Genomic DNA, 19922 nt, shown 5'->3' with positions numbered 1-19922 from the left:
TTATTCCATTCGGGCATTTTGGGAAAAAAAAGAATGGAAGGAATCAGTCTATAGAGTTTTAATTTTAGCTTGTCTATCAACTGATGATTCTCTGAGACGATGGACAAATACTATTCTGCCTCCCTAGTCTGTGTGGATTTTTACTTCTGCACAATGATTATTGTGTTAAAATGTCAACTAGGCTGGATGTAGTGGTATGCCTCTAACCCCAGTAACTCAGGAGGCTGAGGCAGTAGAATCACAAGTTCAAGGTCAGCCCAGGCAAATTAGCAAGAACCTGTATCACAATAATTTTTTTTAAAGGGCTGGGAATGTAGCTCAATGGTAGAGTGTTTAATTTGTATGATCCTCTAGGTTCAAAACCCAATTCTGTGGGGAGCTGAGGAGTCAACTAATGTTCACTGTAGGCAAATTATTAGCACTGTTATTAAGGATCTTCCCATTTCTGTTTCAAAAGACAAAGTTCAGCTGGGCATGGTGGCGCACACCTGTAATTCCAGCAGCTTGGGAGGCTGAGGCAGGAGGATCACAAGTTCAAAGTCAGCCTCATCAAAAGCGAGGCACTAAGCAACTCAGTGAGACCCTGTCTCAAAATAAAATACAAAATAGGGCTGGGGATGTGGCTCAGTGGTCGAGTGCCCCTGAGTTCAATCCCCAGTACCAAAAAAAAAAAAAAAAAAAAAAGTTCAGCATTTGATAAAAGAATAATTTGTGGTTTGACTGAAGACAGAAGAATAAAAAAAATGTTGGCCAGTCTGGTAAAGTATATGAAATACATGTCTTTTGAACCAAAGATGATATGCTGTCACATCATAGCTTCACCTATTTATTTTTTTCCACATATGTTTGCTGAGTACCTACTGTGGAGCAGTATCTGCTCAGTGATGAGTAATGAGAAACAGACCCTGCATTAGGGAATCAGCAGGGAGGGCCGAGTCAGTGATTAAAATGAAATATAGTGAGTGTTATGAGGAGGAAGCCCCTAGAGGCTATGGGAGCACTGGGTAGGGACCTAACCTACACGTCCAGGGGACTGGAGGAAGAAGTAACTAAGGTGAGACCTGAAAGATGAGTGGCTGTTCATCATACACAGGAGGCAAAGAGTGAGTGAACATGGGACGAGTGACAGAGTGGGCAGGTCTGAAGAACCCAGAGTCCTTCAGTCTTGCTGTGACTTAGTAATGGAGAGGTGATAACAGAGCTCACCAACTTTGCGTTTTACCTTTGGGCAAGGAGAAGTCACTGGAAGTGTTAAGCATAGACATGCAAAACCATAATCAAAGGAGTGAATTAGTGAAATAAGTAGTTGATTTGAAATGTAAGTGGAAGGAATCTCCACTCATTTTTTTCCTGCCTGCTACTAACTGAAGTCTCCTTTTTGTTTTAATCTATTTATAGATCAATTATTATACACATAAGAGAGTGAAATACAAAAATATTTGCTTTCTTATTTACAATGTGGGTTCCTGCATACTCAATATCCTTACTCCTAAACAACCATTAGAGCTGAGAAGGTGACACACAGGCCAGGCTCAGCCACCACCACCAAGGAAGGGCTTATTGAGGTCTTGGTAGTCAGATGTAGTCATGGGCTTGAATCTGGAGTTCCATTGTTCACCTGATGTCATTTTATTTCTCCCTGTCTGCAATGAGGGGTGTTTCTCCTATATCTCTTGGAAGCACTTGCTAACTGTGAGATGTCCCAGAGCATCAAGGTCTTCCTTCTTTTGGTTCAGGCCCAGAAGAATGTGAAAGCTTTCCCCACAGGCAGCCTTTCACCTCTGACATAAATCTCAAAGGTGGCTTTAGAGATCACAGTCTCCAGTGCCATTTAAACACAAAGTCATAGCCAGCAACTGGGGCAAGTCAGAGGACTCTAGAACACCATGCGGAAGTGCCTCTCAGTAGTGTGACTGTACCCACAGAGCCCTCTTCTCTAGTGGGTGGCTACCACAGACGTTAGGAACAAAGGTATACTTGGGCTTCTTTTTAAAAAAAGAAACACATTACATCAAGGCATTATTATGAATGATGCTGACTGCCAGACCAATTCACAAGCCTGGACATTTTGAATGAATACTTCAGGTGAATTCATTTTATGGGTCATTTTCCCATTTTCTAATTTAAAAAAAAATCTTTTTTTATTGGCTCCAAATCTCTAAAATCCCCCCCAAATATTCATATAGTATTAAAATGACTTAAATTTTTAGTAAGATAATTTGTCTATTATAACACATACCTAATCATGCTGACATACTTAATCATGTCTGTTAACAACACATACTTTAATGCATGCTGACTTTGACAACAGAATTGGCAATAAGAACAGATGAATACCTTCATTTACAAAATATAATAGTAGAATAGTCCAAATTCTAACTAAGAATGCCCATTTTTTTTTAACTATTAAAATGATTTGGCATCAGGAACGTTCACAGTTCTGTTTGTAACCTTTTTCAAACAGCTGTTAAAAATGTTTGCTTATAGCTACACTCTGAGAAGAAATCAAATAGGTATGAACAATTTTCATATTATTATAACCTTCCCCATCCTTCCCATCAACTGTGTACACATCTAAAAAGAACTTATGTTCTACAGAAATTTGCTCAAAAGACTGACCGTGAACTTGTGATACCCAGGGAGGTTCTCTTTAGTAATACTCAAGGTAACTCTCTTGGGCTGTAATACTCAGTAAAGATTGTCCAGAGACATGATTTCTGTGCCTAGCTCTTCTCTACCTTGCTAAGTGTTATTTAACCAAATAACCAAGGTACATGGCATGTGAGTCATACATGAGCAGCTTTCCTGAATCTCAAATCTTGCTAAGATGGTCATTTTAATTTTTCATCAGGCCAACACAGAGATCTTGTGAGACTCAAATAAGAAAACATATTTGAAATTGTTTACAAAAGTTTTAAGTACTTCCCAAAAGTAGGATCAAATAACCCTCTTTGACTAGAAAAGAAGTTTATTCTTTCTTCCAAAAAGCTGAAATCATGAGTTTTTAAATAACAGAAGCTAAAATTATACTGGATATTTTTAAAAAACATGCTTATACTAAAGACTTTCCAATCCATTGACTCCACTGGCCTTGCAGCTATGGCTAAGGGGTTCCCATCAATAAGTAGAAGGTCAGGGCAACAATGAGAAGCAAGCAGAATGGAGATGAGAAGGTCTGATAGGCAGCTGACGGCATAAAAATGTCTTCATACTTGTAAATACTGACAACGCGCTCTGAAGCCGGTGGAGAGTCTATGTCATGGCGGGTGATAGAGCCTTTAAGAAAGAAATAGAAGGGGAGGAGCAACTGAAAAAAAGTACAGATTTAAAACAGTATAGGAAAGCAACAGAAAAAGTAAAGACAAGCCTTCAATGTGCAACTTGCACACAGTGACTGTAACGATCTGGAATCAGGATCAGAGTTATCATCAGAATTCTCTATAATTTATTATGAGGAACACAGAAATCAGCTAAATTTATCCAAAAATGACTGGCTCCTATTAATCTTCTCCTCTCCTTTAACAGATCAATGGTATTGATCTGTCTGTGGCATCTCTGTTTTAGGGCTGCTATTTAGACACCATAGTATGAAAACATGCTTAACGCCAAATGCAAAAAGTGAATGTGGGTTTCATCTTTAATGACTTTCATTTCTTAGCAACAGGATTCCAAATAGCAAAGGCTACTAATTTTTTCCTCTCAAATCTCTCTCTTATGTATGAGTCATTGATAACTCCTGGTGACACAGCAGTCTCCCTTAAGGTGGAAGCCCTCTTCCATTGTCTGCAGCACCTATAGAGGCAGCGTGCCTCAGCTGAGCCAGATTGGGTGTATGTCCATGTGAGTCTGTGTGTCTGTCTGGCAGAGTAGGGAAGAATGGTATAGAAAGTAGGAGGACCAAGATACCAAACAAGTCTGGGGGTGGAAAACTTTATGACCTGATTACAAGAGGGCAGAAGGAAAGGCTATGTTATAAAAGATTGTTAACGGCTGAGGGTGTAGCTCAATGGTTCAGCACTTCCCCCACATCCCCTGGACCCCATCCCTGGTACCACAGTAAATGAACACATGCATATGCACATGCATACATAAAAGATGGTTAATAAGCAGGGTGTGCATCCACAGCCCCAGCCACTGGGGAGGCCAAGGTAGGAGGACTGCTTGAGCCCAGGAGTTTGAGGCCAGCCTAGGTAACACCGTGAGACCCTATCTCTTAAAAAAAGAGACATAACAAGCTGAAGTTGATTAGAAGTGACTGACCTTCTGAAAATCCAAATGAAACTTGGGTTAGAGAAACTAAGCCATGTGAACTCAGTGCAGAAATCTCTTTTTAACTAAGGCTCAAGTGAGGGTTTTTAACATAATCGCTACTAGGGAAGCCCAGCCAAACTTGACATGTGAAGTCTACTCCAACCCTGGCTCCTATCAGCACAAACACTTAGAGTTAGCACAGAGATTCTCCCTTCCACGGGGCCCCCTTAGCTCTCCTACTTAACCTCACCTCATTGGTACCTGCATGGTCTCCTAAACTTAGCAGAGCACCTCTGGCTTATGCCTCCCTTGGGATAAATCTAATCCACAACCTTTCCATCCTTAGCTCAGTTTATCCCTGCTCAGAGAATGGAAAGAATTTGGTCACTATAAAGGCATTACAAGGGCATTCAGGAAGCAAGAGGAGCCCAAATGTGTACACGGAGCAGGAATGTGCCTGTTGTGCTTGGAGACAGTGAGAAGAACAGAAGACATTTTAAAAAAAATATTTGTTTTATTTACCTATTTTTATATAGTGCTGAGGATTGAACCCAGTGCCTCACACAAGCTAGGCAAGTGTTTTATCAGTAAGCTACAAGCCCAGCCCGAGCTCAAGTCTTGAAAGAGCTTATCAGGAAAAGCCAGATGGACTCAGAGAGGACTTTGAACATCAGGCTAGGATGCCAGACACCTAGGAAGATGACCCTCTGCAAATGCAGTAGTGCCCCCATCTGTGTTTTGTATTCTGTGGCTTCAGTTGCCCATAGTTACTCAGGGTCCAAAAATACAGTAACAGATTTAAGATATTTTGAGAGAGAGTGAAAGACCACATTTATACAACTCTTATTACAGTATATCATTACAATTATTCTATTTTCTATTATTATTGTTGTTAATCTCTTATGGTGCCTAACTTATAAATTATGTATAGGGAAAAGCCTGTATATATGGAGTTTCTGGTATCCAGCAGGGATCTTGGAACACAGTCCCTGCAGATAAGTGAGGAATACTGTACAGCACTTTTCAATTTATAAAGCCATTTCAAATGCTTGTTTTCATTTAATCCTTTCAATAATCCTAGGAAGCAGATATTATTATTATTATCCCCACTTTAGATATAAGGAAATGAAGTTCAGATTTTTAGATAATAGGCTAAATATTATATAGCTATACCAAGGGCAAAATCAATACTCAAACTCAAATATTTTAGGCTCCAAATCCCACCACTTTAAATGAGTTCATTTCTCCAGACTGAGATCTAATTTATTTCCCAGGGTACTGGAAGTACTTGAAGGCATCATTGCAGATCCACTGTTGGTAATATGGGAAATCAGCAAATGAAAAAGGTGTCACATATGGTGAGAGGCTTCTAAGTGTTTTCCCACTTGGCAACAGGCAAAGAAATGTGGGTCATGCCATCTCCAAAATGATCAATGCACACAAACTGATGGAAATAAAACAAGATCAGATGAAGCAAGGAAGAGTCGCCAGGCGCACAGTGAAGAAAGGTGCCGTCACCAGGAGCCAGAGTGAGTTCTCTGCACCAGGACTGCAAACCAAAGCCACCCACTCCCAGTCAGGCCACTAGCCTGGTCAACCAAGAGGAAGGCTCAAGACACAGTGTCACTGGACTTCAGTGATCTCTAAGGGGTCTTGTGGTGTTCTTGGATCTCTCCTGGGGAAATGCTGAAAAGCCTTCCCCACTAAAGTGAGGTCATCCGTGGATCAGCATCTCCAGGAAGTTTGTTAGAAATGCAGAAGCTCAGGCCACACCCCAGACCTGCAGGAGACTGCATCTTAACACTACAACCAGGGAATTCCTATGCATACGAATATTTGAGGAGTAACAGGCTAAATTATAGGGTAATTTGGTGGATTTGTGACTACCAGAAGAGACTAGTAATGAAATACTTGCTGTCAAGCTCCAGACAACTCTCCCTAAGCCCTTTCCTTCAATACTTTTCTCTTCCGAGGATGAGTTAAGGGCAAGCACTAACTGGAGTCAGACAGACAGGACTGGATTTCAGTTCTTCCACCAGTTAGGGGCATTGCCTTGAGCAAGTTTCTAAATCTCTCCTGCAATCTGTATTTGGGGTAAAATTGGGAGTTCATAACCAACTTGAATCTATTGTATGAAATATGATATGTCAATAGCTTTATAATGTTTTGAACAACCAATAAAAAAAATAAATTAAATAAAAAAAAAAGAGAATAACAATGTCTAGACCTCTATAGGATGCAGTGAGGAATAAATGGATTTGTTGTGAGGATTAAATAGCCCACACCTGCCACTGGGAAGACACAGGACCTATATGTTAAGCACACAGCCCACCCTGCGCCAGCTAGCTTGTCCTTGCAGCTTGTCATTTGTCTGTGTGTGTCATAAGACTGTGATAACCTACTAAAGGTAGGGGTTGCCTCTCCTGTTTCTTTTGTATTATTCAAAGTGCTTACAGCTCTCTTGCTTACACAGTGTGACTTCAATTCATAATGAACACAAGCACAGTTGTGTCTGGTGCTTAATGTGGAGGCTGAAATATAAGCTTACCCTGAATGGCTGGGCCCCAGGCAAATAGGTAATACCAACTCAGATGCAGATCCACGATCGTTTCATCTCTGGGAACATTCACAGGACGTTTGAATCGGCAGGTGACACGATTGTTCTCGAAAACTCCTTCTTCATCTCTGGCAGGATTTCTCTGAATCTCTTTTGCCCACTGGCCCACGTTATAGAAGTGCTGTATGCGGACCCTGCCATTGTCATCGTGGACACAGGCCATGACATCGTCACCACCCTGACACAGAAAATGAGTAAGACGATAAAGTCGCGGTTTGTCTTTTGGGAACATTTCACTCAGAAATATACAGTCCATCCCTTCTGTAACTTGAAATCCCATCAAAAAATTATTTGGGGCTGGGGGTGTAGTTTGTGATAGACAAATGCTTAGCACATGCCCAGGGGGTTCAATTATCAGAAAAAAAAATCATTTCAAATGCCATTAAAAAATTTGAACCAAGTGACCAAAGTCAGCATCACCATAACTGACATCAAGTGCCTCCTGATGTACATAGGTACATTATCACCTATACACAAGAAATTTTCTTGCCTAAAACATATCAATTAATCTAATAATGAGAAAACAATCAGACAACCCAAATTGAAGATCACTCTGTAAAAAGAAAAACTAGTCTATAATCTTCAGAAGGGTTGTTACAAAAGACTCCAAAAACTAATTAATTATTAGCTAATTAATAAGTTGCTGAGGCTGGCTTTGGACTTGTGATCCTCCTGCCTCAGCTTCCCAAGCCACTGGGATTACAGGCATGTGTCAGCGTCCCTGGCCTGAGCTTCCTAATCTTAATAGCCCTACCATTCCAGGACAGGAAGAGGTCCCTCCTCATGGGAGCCAGCTTCTGGGTAGGACCACACCTGCCGTTTCTCCTGACACCACCGTGGGAGAGAGGTACCCCCTGCATTTGTACCCATGGAGTCTTACCAGATGCATCCACTGTCCTACTGCCTGGACTAGAACCGGTGGAGGCTCATTCTGCTGGTGACTTCGAGAAGAACAAAACTACCAGGGTGGCCACCCGCTGACACTGCCCCCTCAGTCTCTTTGTACCCTGTAGCACCAGCCTGTATCCAACTCCTTAGCAAATCCCATCCCTACTGGTTTCTAACATCCAAAACCGGAGCCCTCCTCACCATCACCACGGCTGAAACCCTGGTATGAGACACCCTCAAAGTAGGCAAGGTGAAGAGAAGCGGGCAGGCCCTCTAGACAATGGCAGCTACAGGTGCAAAGGCCCAACAGCCTGAGAAAGTCCGATGGTGTTGCACTTTAGATATGTGGTGTCCCCCAAAAGCTCATGTGTGACACAGGGCAAGAAGGTTCAGAGGTGAAATGATTGGGTTATGAGACCCTTAACCCAATCAGTGAATTAATCCCCTACTGGGGATTCATTGGGTGGTAACTGGAGGTGGTAGGGTGAGGCTGGAGGAGATGGGTCATTGGGGACATGCCCTCATGATATATGTTTCATATCTGGGGAGTGGAGTCTCTCTACTTCCTGATCATCGTGTAAGCCACTTCCCTACACCATGCTCTTTCACCGTGATGTTCTGCCTCACCTTGAGCCCCAAGGAATGGAGCCAGCTGTCTATGGATTGAGACCTCTGAAACCAGGGGCCTCCAAATAAACTTTTCCTCCTCTAAAATTGTTCTTGTCAGGTCTTTTGGTCCCAGGAGTGAAAAAGCTGACTAAAGCAGATGGTTTGGGAAGGAGCCTGGCACGGTGGTGGGGCTCAAGAAGAAAGAAGAAAGAAGTCAGCTGAGCCATTGAGGTGAGAGAGACCACGGCCTGGCCTCCCGATGCCCTGCCTGTTCCTGTCACAGTCCTTTCTAAGGTCCAGGTGTTTTCTGGCCGGTGGATATTTTGAAAGACTGAATTGTTGGATCCAATTCTCCACTGCCCTGTGGTAGATTTATGTAGGCGTATTTTTGCAAAGTTTCTTGGTAGGGACAGTGTACTTTCATTCTGAGGTTGGCTGTGTGACTTGCTTTGTGCAATGAAAGTGTAGCAGCTGTGATATAAGCAGAGATCTGTGGCTGGGACACTGTAATAGAATAGGCACATTTGGTCTCTGCGCCTAGTTCCTAGCACACAACTTATTAAAAAAAAAAAAACTTGAAATCTCTGGAGTGGAAAGAGTGTTTTTTGTATGCTAATGAGATGACTAGTAGCTGGGACCCCTACACAGCTTCAGGAGGGGGGCTGGTCATCAGAAAAATCAAGGCATGATGACTAGAGGATTGGGACTTTCAGTCCCACCCCCCAGCTTCTGGTTAGAACTGATCACTAAAGGCCAATGATAAGATCATAAAAACCCAAAAGAAAGGGCTAGCAATGTAGCACAGGGGTAGAGCACTTGCCTAGATGGAATAAGTGGTAGATTTGATTCCCATCACTATAGAAAATTAAAACAAAACCAACAAGCCCCCAAATAACAGGGTCTGGATGAACTTCTGGATGCTGAATGTAGATGCCTGGAGGGAGGTGCATGCCCAGGAGGCATGGAGCTGTTCACCCCTTCCCCATACCTTGCCCTAGATGTCTCTATACATGGCCATTCATCTGTATCCTTTGCAATATCCTTTATAATAAATGGAAGTTACAGTTTTGATCTAAAATGTCACCCAAAGGCCTTTATGTGAGAGGCTTGGTCCCCACCCTGTGGTGTTATTGGGAGATGGCAAAAACTTTAAGAGGTGGGGTCTAGGGGCAGGAAGTTAGGTTACTGGGCACATGCCCTTGAATGGGACATTGGGACCCTGGCCTCTTCTGGTCTCCCTTGCTTCCCTGCTGCCATGAGGCAAACAGGATTCCTCTACCTCATGCTCCTCACCATGATGTACTGCCTGGCCACAGGTTCAAAAGCAACCATGAAATGATAACCTCTGAAACCGTGAACCAAAATAACCCTTTTCCTTTTACACACTGATGACCTCAGGTAGTTTGTCGCAGTAATGGAAAGCTAACACAATAGGTAAATGAAAGTAAAGTGCTCAGGGTTCTGTGAGCTACTCTAGCAACTTAATGAAACTCAAGGAGAAGGTTGTGGAAACTATGATTTACAGTTCCCACAGTTGTACAGCTCCCAGGTGTCAGAAGCACAGGTTATAACCCAGGACTTGAAACTGGCATCTAAAGTGGGGGCTGTCTTTTGGGACTGAGCCTTCAACCTGTGGGATCTGATGCTACCTCCCAGTAGATGTGTCAGAAATGAATTGTTAGAGGACATCTACCTGGTATCCACTGGAAGATTGCTTGGTGTCTGGTAACAGTGTTGAGTGTGTAAGGAGAGAGAAAAAGCAGTTAGAATTTTCCTCTTACGATGGCTCGTCACTTCTGCTTCTGCCATGAAAAATCATGCCTCTATGGCAGTTCCTTCTAGATTGACTAGAGAAAACCTGAATCCATCCCACCAACTGCAGCCAAGTGTAGCTGAACCCTACTTAAAATGGGCTGAACCCCAGACACACCACACATCTATGAGCAAGAAATAAATGCTCACTAGTGTAAGATATTCAGTTTCAGGGGCTCTTCCTGTAGCATCACTGTGGCTATAGCTGAGATTACTGAGCCACAAGACATTTCATATGCTAACAACCAACCCTTGCCCTTAAGTGAGCTAGAAAGTTTTTTTTAACTTGCAACTAATATAATCGTTCTACTGCTTGGATCAATTTATATGCTTCCTAAATCTAAAGAAACCCAGCAAACTAAAGAGGAGAAAAAAGCAGATTCTATCATAATTTGCATCTTACCATTTTCTTGTCTGAAGAGAATCCAACTGCTACCCAGCCATCTGTGTCTGCACTCAGCTCAAATTCCACATCAGCCCCAATCATCCGGTAGCTAAGGAAATAGTCACAGGTCTCTGCGTTACAGCCTGGTTTCCCATATCTGGAAGATGTGTCAAAAGAGACATTATTGGGCTGGGATTGTAGCTCAGCAGTAGAGCACTTGTCTAGCATGTGTGAGGCCCTGGGTTCGATCCTCAACACCATATAAAAATAAATAAAATAAAGGTATTGTGCCCATCTACAACTAAAAAAAAAATAATAAAAATTTAAAAAGAGACATTATTGCTTCTGCTTATTCACATATAGTAACAGATAGAATGCTAAGCAATATTACTAAAAAAAAAAAAAAAGGTCTTTGCTTACTGGGGTCTCAAAAACAGTTTTACTCAGAAAGAACCGTGGATATGATCTGCTCCACTTTACAGACATATAAAATGAGGTCCAGAGAAGGAAAGAGGCTTGGTTCAGGCTGCATAATGAAATCAAAGACAGCAACAGGATGGGAATGTAGGTCTCTAAATTTCTAGCCAGTGTTCTCTGCATTATATTGTAATTTCTTAAACTTTAGGAATTACTGAATTATTTCTGAATTCCTTTAGAGGAAAAGGATTCTTTAAGTTAATAATTTAAACCATTTTTTGTTAATTAAAATGTACACCACTTCTTTTTACTTATAAATTTTTGTAGTTAAAAACAACACAAATTTAGAAATTAAATATAGATTAAACAAACAGAAAAATCCAGGAACACTAAAATTCCCAGCATTCATGTTATGGATAATGTGATTTTACTAAGAGTATACTACTGTTGTGTATGTGGTGTGTCTGACTGTACCCTGCAGGGATTTTTGAATGCAGCATGTTATTACGGCAGCCCATTACATGATGGCTCAACTCCCCAATTTATCTGTTTGATTTGCTGCAAAACCCTCACTTCTACAGTGCACCAAATGAACAAATAACTCATCTGGTGTCCATTGAGCCTAAATGCATCATTGATTTATAAAATTTGCCTTTCTTCTGTTGGGCTACTTGGTGGTAATATAATTCCAAAGTCAGACACTAAAACATACAGCTATAAGGTGGTTATCTCAATAGTCAGATTATGCACACCTTCTTTTTAAAGAGCATCATTGAGTTGAAAACACAAATTTAAATAGTCTTACAAAGGATATGTGGATCCTTTAAGAACCAGCAAGCCTTAGTTTGAAGCGCACTATTCAGAATGATAAAAAATTATAGCAACGGAGCTGCTTCAGTGGTAGATCATGTGTTTAGCTTACACAAGGCCCTAGGTTTGATCCCCAGCACTGAAAGAAAGAAAGGAAGGAAGAAGGGGAGACAGAGGGAGGGAGAGCGGATGGCTTGTAGCAATCTAAGCTCAGATGGCAGGTGTTTGAAGGAACAGGACACAAGGGTGCTAAATTTTGATTGAGGAAAGAAGCAAGAACAACCTAGTACACTGGTAGAAATATCCTGAGCAGTGGGGAAGAAATGTAAGATCAAGGCAACCTGGAACTGGGTTGAAAAATATGAAAAGGAGATTTCTTGGAAAGCTGGGAATGGAACCACCATTTGACCCAGCTATTCCCCTTCTCGGTCTATTCCCTAAAGACCTAAAAAGAGCATGCTACAGGGACACTGCTACATCGATGTTCATAGCAGCACAATTCACAATAGCAAGACTGTGGAACCAACCTAGATGCCCTTCAATAGACGAATGGATAAAAAAAATGTGGCATTTATACACAATGGAGTATTACTCTGCATTAAAAAATGACAAAATCATAGAATTTGCAGGGAAATGGATGGCATTAGAGCAGATTATGCTAAGTGAAGCTAGCCAATCCCTAAAAAACAAATGCCAAATGTCTTCTTTGATATAAGGAGAGTAACTAAGAACAGAGTAGGGACGAAGAGCATGAGAAGAAGATTAACATTAAACAGGGATGAGAGGTGGGAGGGAAAGGGAGAGAGAAGGGAAATTGCATGGAAATGGAAGGAGACCCTCAGGGTTATACAAAATTACATACAAGAGGAAGTGAGGGGAAAGGGAAAAATAACACAAGGGGGAGAAATGAATACAGTAGAGGGGGTAGAGAGAGAAGAGGGGAGGGGAGGGAAGGGGAGGGGGGATAGTAGAGGATAGGAAAGGCAGCAGAATACAACAGACACTAGTATGGCAATATGTAAATCAATGGATGTGTAACTGATGTGATTCTGCAATCTGTATACGGGGTAAAAATGGGAGTTCATAACCCACTTGAATCAAAGTGTGAAATATGATATATCAAGAACTATGTAATGTTTTGAACAACCAACAATAAAAATTAAAAAAAATTAAAATAAAAAAAAAAGTATTAAGGAAAATGGTCATTACTAAAATGTATGAATTCTATTAGTCATATTTAAGTAAACTGTGTTGTATTATAAATAAAATCATATTCAGAAAAAAATTTCAAAAAAAAATATGAAAAGGGCCAAGTAAAGTTAAAGGAACAAAAAATAAAAACAAGGGCTGGGGCTGGGGCTCAGCGGCAGAGTGCTCACCTAACATGTACGAGGCTCTGGATCTGATCCTCAACATAAAATAAAATAAAGGTATTCTGTCCAACTACAATTAAAAAATAAATATTAAAAAAAATGAAAACAAGTCACTCTTAAACCAGCAGGGTGCTAAAGTTCCATTCCTTCTCAAAAGCACCCCCTAATCACCAGAAATTGTACATTACTAACCATCTTCCTCAATACTAGCAGTTTAGATTTTTAAAAGGTAGATTTGAAATGACTTGTAATCCAAAGAAAGCTCAAAGCTCCCGTATTCATTGTTTTCCCCTTAGACCTTGAACTCTGAACAACCACCAAATCAGAACCTCAGTGCAGTAACCATTAAAACCCTACTAAAGGTTTTAATAGTTTGTTACAGGAAGTAAAGGTTTCAAAGAGAAGCCTTTTCCAACAAGACAGCACTGACTAGATGAGAGGTCTGCTATGCACACCACAGTTTTTTAGCCTAACACAATGTGTCTTGGTGGAACACCACTAAATAATCATGTGGGCACTCACCAATGCCTGAGTGGCAAGCTTACTACAATAATCAATGCTCAGTGACTAGTTAGCCCTACGTAGAAACCCACAAGTCACGACTATTTATTTGAAAAGGTATTGGGTATTAGATACCTCTATCATTGCTTATTCTGCCCACAGCTCCTACCGAATAAGCATAGACATATTTTGTGTCGTGTGAATCTCCCCATTACAGCCTATTGATGAGAAATAGACACTGGGGTCACAGCAGAAATGGAGAACCAGAAATGGAAGTCCAGTGACTAGTGCATGCTAGAGCTAAAAAGCTTTCAAACATGGAGTGGCCATTAGAAACACCGTAACTCTAGAAAATACCATAACGGCGGTGGGCAGTGGTGAACGCCTATAATCCCAGTGGCCAGAGAGGCTGAGGCAGGAGAATCATGAGTTCAAAGCCAGCCTCAGCCACAAAGAGGTGCTAAGCAGCTCAATGAAACCCTAACTCTAAATAAAATATTTAAAGTAGTGCTGGGGGCGCTGGGGTTGTGGCTCAGTGGTAGAGCACTTGCCTAGCATGTGTGAGGCACTGGGTTCGATCCTCATCACCACCTAAAATATAAGTAAATAAACAAAATAAAGATAATGTGTCCATGTATAACTAAACAAATTTTTAAAAAAATAGTGTCGGGGGTATGATTACTCAATGGTCAAGTGCCTCTGAGTTCAATTCCCAGTATCACCCCCTCCCTCCAAAAAGGAAACACCATAACATTGCAGAAGTTATGAAAGGATATAGGCTCCTGATTGGAATGAATTGCATGCAATTTAAATACTACCTTGAGAAGTAAATATAGTTCTTAGCCTTAAAGTCATCTTTTTCTACCAACCTAAAGCATCCCTTAGTTTTCCCACAGTCTTCCACTTTGATTTTGGCAAATGGATCCACAGGAGGAGCGGTCGGGAAAGCGTAACCTGGGCAGTGAGAAAAAATAGAGGTTAGAAAATCCAATATCAACTTTTTCAATGACAATTAAAAAAATAAAATAAAACTTTTTCTCGCCCACGTCTGATGCGGGCGGTAGAATTTGGGTTTCCTCTGCGTGGAGTGAACTGGCTACAACAAAAAGCTAAGAAAAGAAGGCAGCAATAAAAACCCAGACTACACAGAAAGTAATTTTGGAAAGCGGGGGTGGGACGGCTCTTTGACCTTAGGGGTCGAGCTTCCACACTGGGAAGAGAGAGCGCTCGGGAGCCGCGTTTGCTTTATTCTATATGGGGGAAACTTCAAAGGTTTCCATAGAATGTTCTTCTGCCAAATAAGATAGGAGGTGAGCTGTCCAGCTCTAATGGGTTACACCCAATTCCAGAGCTACAAGAGCTGCCCCACTAGTAGAGAGAGGGCAGAGATCTCACACCTTGGGCAGTCTACACACGGGAATGCTGTGATCCTTCCCAAGGGGAGACCTAAGTCCCCCATGGCTTAGCACCCAGTAAAAGACCATTCAAGAAGCTTCATAGGTGGCTCCCCACAAGTTTTGACTATTTTCCATTGCGTATGCCTAGCAATGGCTGGGGACTCACAAAGGGCTTTGACTAAGCCTAATCATGCTCCCTGGGGGTCAGCACAGGGCATGCACCTCCGGATTCAACCTTACATAGCATCTGGGAATGGGTGTTCTCTTTCCTCATTTTCAGGCAAGGAACTGGAGACACTGAGCAGGGGCATAATTCCATATAACCATTGGCTTACCACAGTTCTAATACAGTACACATTCTCTAAAAGAAACAAAAATATCAATACTACCCTTTTATTTTCGATAGTAGGATTTTTCCACTTAAATACATGAAAATAGGATTTTTCCATTCCATTTCTCTGAATTGCTGTTTTGCCTTAAGCTGTATATAACACTTCCAGAGATCCTCTAAATCCCTTAAAGATGGTTCCTAGCAATTGTGTATCTTTGTTATAAAATTTCTTACTATTATAATACATCAATTACATATGAAAGGATGAGGCCACGGCCCGCCTCCAGTTTATAACCTGTCTCCTAGGCTGAGTACTTCACACGGGAGCTCTGTGTGATTCATCCTGTGTTTTCTGTCCAGCCTAGAGTTTGACCCTGAACACTGAATAAATGATTGTCAAATGATGTAATAAAATCACCCACTAATGATAGGGTAATGTAAATAAACATAAAAATTATTAGTTTTTTTCTCTATTGTACTGTTTTGTAAAATAAAGTTTAGTTTTATTTTATTCCATTTTTATTACTTTATTGATTGGGGGTATAGCCCACCTCTAAGCAATTTTTGCCACCTCTAAGCAATTAGGCCACAGGCATTACTTGTTGCTAGTTGAATGTTTACTTTGTGCTAAAACCTATATCCATTTGAACACAACAGAGGAGCTCTGCCTTGACTGAGTTTTTTTGTTTTACCCTAATATTTATGGAGCAGCTGTTCCATGCACCTTCATCTGTGTTCTTCCTCTTACTTCTCACCACAGTCTTGAGGTCATTTTTTTTTTCCTCAGAATATTTACCTAGGAATGCAGGTGACTCACAAAAACGACCTTTTTAACTTTGCTTCTGACTAAGACTCCCTATCTTCTTTCATTTTTTTCAACATAGCACCCTTACTACTTCCCACTGAATAATACATTGGTATATGGAAGATTCCTAGCTCAATAAATGTGAGTTTGGGGATTATTATTACCACTATATTTTGTAAACTGAACTGAGAACTAATAACCATTGGGTAATGCTGTCTTTTTAAAAAATTGGGCTTCTGAACTCCAAATAAAAGCAAGGTTTTTTTTTTTTTGTGTGTGTTTGTTTGTTTTGTTTTTGGCATCAGGGATTAAACACAGGGGCACTTAACCACTAAGCCACATCCCCAGCCCTTTCTATATTTTATTTTGAGACAGGGTCTCCCTGAGTTGCTGAGGCTGGCTTTGAACTTGCGATCCTCCTGCCTCAGCCTCCAGAGCCCCTGGGATTACAGGCGTGCACTACTGTGCCCGGCAAAAGCAAGTTTTGCAACAAAACTCACATATATGTTCTAAACTGATTTATTAGTATTGGCAAATAGCTTCTCTAGCAGTAATTTTCTATCATCTTGTATGCCTCTAAAACTTGGAATGAGAACTGGCATTCTGTCAAATGCACTTGTACATCCATTCAATATCACTTTTTTCCCAGTACTGGGGATTGAACTCAGGATCTTATGTATGCTAAGCACATACTCTACCACTGAGCTACACTCCTAACCCCTAGTAACTTATTTTTATCTTGTTTTGTAAGTTGCTGAAAGATAATTTGGCTTTTGTCTCTGGTTCATGGGAGACAAACTCTAAATCCTTAGACTTTTCCAAGTAATACGAGTGTCTCTGGTATTCATGAACCCGTTGGATCACACCTGAATTTGTGCTAAGAGATGATATGACTCAGGATGGAAGTTGACCACAAGAAAGACTAATATCCAATAAAAAAAAATTGGAATTTGGACTCCTCCCCACCTCTGGGGAGGTAAGGGGGACTGGAAATTGAATTTTATCTCATCCCCACATAGTGGAAACCCCAATAAAATTTCTGGACACTGAAGCTCGGTGGAGCTCTCTGACTGAACACATGGATTTGTTGGCAGGGGGTGTTAGCTTTCTATGGTCAAGGCCAAATTACCTCAACAAAAATAATTTAGAGAAGAAAAAGTTTCACACTTTCATAGTTACAATCTGTAGTCAGCCAACTCCATTGCTCTGGGCCCAAGGTGAGGCAGAGCACCGTGGTGGAAAGGCAAGGCAAAGCAGCTCAGGGCATGTCAACCAGGAAGCAGAGGGAGCTTGCATGCACAAATCCAGGAACAATATCATCCTCAAGGCACGCTCCCAGGGAACTACTTCCTGCAGACATGCCCTACCTGCCTACAATTACCAACCATGAATCCATTCAAATTATTAATCCATCAAATGGATCCATTCACTGATTAGGTCACAAGTCTCATCATCTGATCATCCCATCTCTGAACATTCCCACATTGTTCCACATATGAGTTTTTGGGGGACACTTCATATCCAAACCGTAACTGAGGGTAAACATGCTGATTCCACCAAAAACATGGAAACTGGATTTGGGAGCCAGCCAAACTTCACCCTCTGTGTCTCTCCGTAGGTGGTCCTGATGGTATCCTGGATGACAACACTGTAAGTATGGTGCTTTCCTAAATTCCACGAGACAGAGTTATAGAGCCTGAGTCATGGCAGTGTGGAAAGCCCCTGCATTTATGGCTGGTCAGTTTGACGTGTGGACAGTCTTCTTGTAGCCCATGACCTTTTTAACCTGTGGGGTCTGTACTCTCTATGTAATACCAGAAAGAAGTTTGCTGATGAAATTTGGTATTAGAAAAGTGGAGCAGTATTCCAATTTTTTTTCCTGAAATTAAATGATTGCTCACTATTTGGACTAAATTTGGACTAAGTGCCTGGGTCTAAACTCTTGCCTATGGGCTATAAACCAGCCTTCCACAGGCTGAGCACCATGCAAACCTCCCTTGCCAGCTGCTAAGGCACGCTGACAGGTCGCATGTGAGGGAGGAAGGAAAGAGGACTCTTCCTTCCAGTTAGGCTGCTGTTCCAGAAAGCAAGTCCTCAGTAACCTTGCTCCATCCTTACAGTGGCAGGTGGTTTGAGTTCCCAGCTTTGTGCTAGATTTCCAAAAAAAGCCTCAGAACCCTGCTCAAAACTGTCAGCAGCTGGGCAGAGCCCCATTCTTGAAAGATGGTAGCATCTCTGGGAGGTCCCTTGTCTGAGCATCCAGGTTCTGAGAACCCCAAGCCTTTCTCTTGGTACCCCAGACCCAGGGGTGGTGGCTGCTTCTTCTGGTTACTTTCTCTCTGCTCTCCTGCTGCTCCCTTGATGCTTCTTCAGTTCTACCAGCTCCTACTTAGCTCCCAGCACTAGTGACTCTGTTAAAATAGCTAGTGTGATTTCTGTCTTTTTAACTACACTTTAATACCAACTAAATGGATTCATTCTTGAATTCTGATACAATGCATCTGCCCAGACTGTAGCTTATTAGCAGCTATCATTTCAAAGGCTACTGAAAAATGATACTCAATAGAATCTATGTTTTACATGCACTATACAATTCTAGTAGTAAATTATTTTGATTGTGGGTTTTTAAGTGACTAGAAGCACAGAATTAAATTGCCATTTCTTGGCTTGTGAAACTCTCATTATCACTTTATGCAAAGGCCATCTTATATTTTTCCTTGATCCATTCCTAACCTCATTTTCCTCCCTACCTTAGACTGAATATGGTATAATTCCTGCATATCCTTCTGACCAGGAGGAAGATCTTAACAAAAAATGAACACTCTGACCCACATATCTGAAAAAGATATTTTATCACAGTAAAAATCTCTTACCAGGAAAACCTGAGAGGACACATCAGTAATAATGGATTCCAGACAATCCAGAGCTGGAGGGTATGCTCTTTGTCTCCATGAAGCCCAGAACTCTGCCTGTGCAAGGCTGGAATCTTCCAGGTTGCAAAACATCTTTCATATCCCCAGCACCACCACCTTTGAACTCTTGCATGATCGCCCTATAAGATATTACCCAAGCTGCCAGCACAGAAGTAGCTCTAAAGTGCAGATTCCAGGCATAGACAATTTCTCACCCTGCCTACAGCACCACTGGGCCACTCTGTCCACAGGTGTGCTGCATTGGCCATCCCATGGCCACACACAAGTCTGGAAATACCTCAGCGGGGCAGACTAGCAAGGGCCCACTCCAACTTACCATTCACTGTCCATGTATTTCTCATTATGTATATGTGCTTTTAAAAATGTAATATTTCTATGTTTGTGATCTGCATAAATGACACAAAACAGTATGGCTCATCATTCTGTTTAATATTTCCCCTTGAAAATCTACCTACATGTGTAAACCTAAGCCTGGTTATTACTGCTGGCTGAATAATATTCCCTGAGGTGTGTCCATTTTCTTAAACTTCCTTCCAGATTCAGCACATGGGCTGCCTCTGACATGGTGCTTTCTCACAAGTTGAAGAGATGAACATCCTTGCCCTCATTTCCTGTGTGTATATGCAAGTGTTTTTCATTTTGTTTCAAAAAACCCAGGAGAGGAAATGACGGGTCACATTTTCAATCCCACAAAGCTTGATGAGATCAGAATTCATGATGACACCCCGAGTCGTGCATGACTGCCCCGGTTCCCCCATGTCCTCTGTGTACTTGATGCCACCATTCTCTCACG

The 19922-nt window shown here is 41.5% G+C and overlaps 1 protein-coding gene across 1 annotated transcript; it reads right to left on the bottom strand.

The window, feature by feature from the left end:
- Positions 1-581: 581 nt before the first annotated feature.
- Frrs1l (ferric chelate reductase 1 like) lies at positions 582-19201 on the bottom strand. The gene is made up of 5 exons (XM_048783108.1): positions 19070-19201; positions 14533-14660; positions 10581-10719; positions 6800-7046; positions 582-3276 (listed from the first exon to the last, which is right to left on the bottom strand). The coding sequence occupies exons 1-5, from the start codon at positions 19199-19201 to the stop codon at positions 3104-3106; spliced, it is 819 nt and encodes a 272-aa protein (XP_048639065.1). The 3' UTR covers positions 582-3103.
- Between the last annotated feature and the right edge of the window lie 721 nt (positions 19202-19922).

The sequence above is a fragment of the Marmota marmota genome, unplaced genomic scaffold (assembly GCF_001458135.2).
Source record: "Marmota marmota marmota unplaced genomic scaffold, marMar, whole genome shotgun sequence".
Lineage (NCBI taxonomy): Eukaryota > Metazoa > Chordata > Mammalia > Rodentia > Sciuridae > Marmota > Marmota marmota.
Note: the sequence above shows the minus strand (reverse complement) of the source record. Positions and strands in the feature narration are given on the sequence as shown.

Bases quoted from the DNA above. Each gene is read 5' to 3' on its own strand.
- Frrs1l (XM_048783108.1), bottom strand. From the start codon at position 19,201: ATGTTTTGCAACCTGGAAGATTCCAGCCTTGCACAGGCAGAGTTCTGG. The intron at 14,661-19,069 runs GTAAGAGATTTT...TCATTGAAAAAG, and splicing joins TGTCCTCTCAGGTTTTCCTG to TTGATATTGGATTTTCTAAC. The intron at 7,047-10,580 runs GTAAGATGCAAA...TTTCTGTGTCAG, and splicing joins TCTCTTCAGACAAGAAAATG to GGTGGTGACGATGTCATGGC.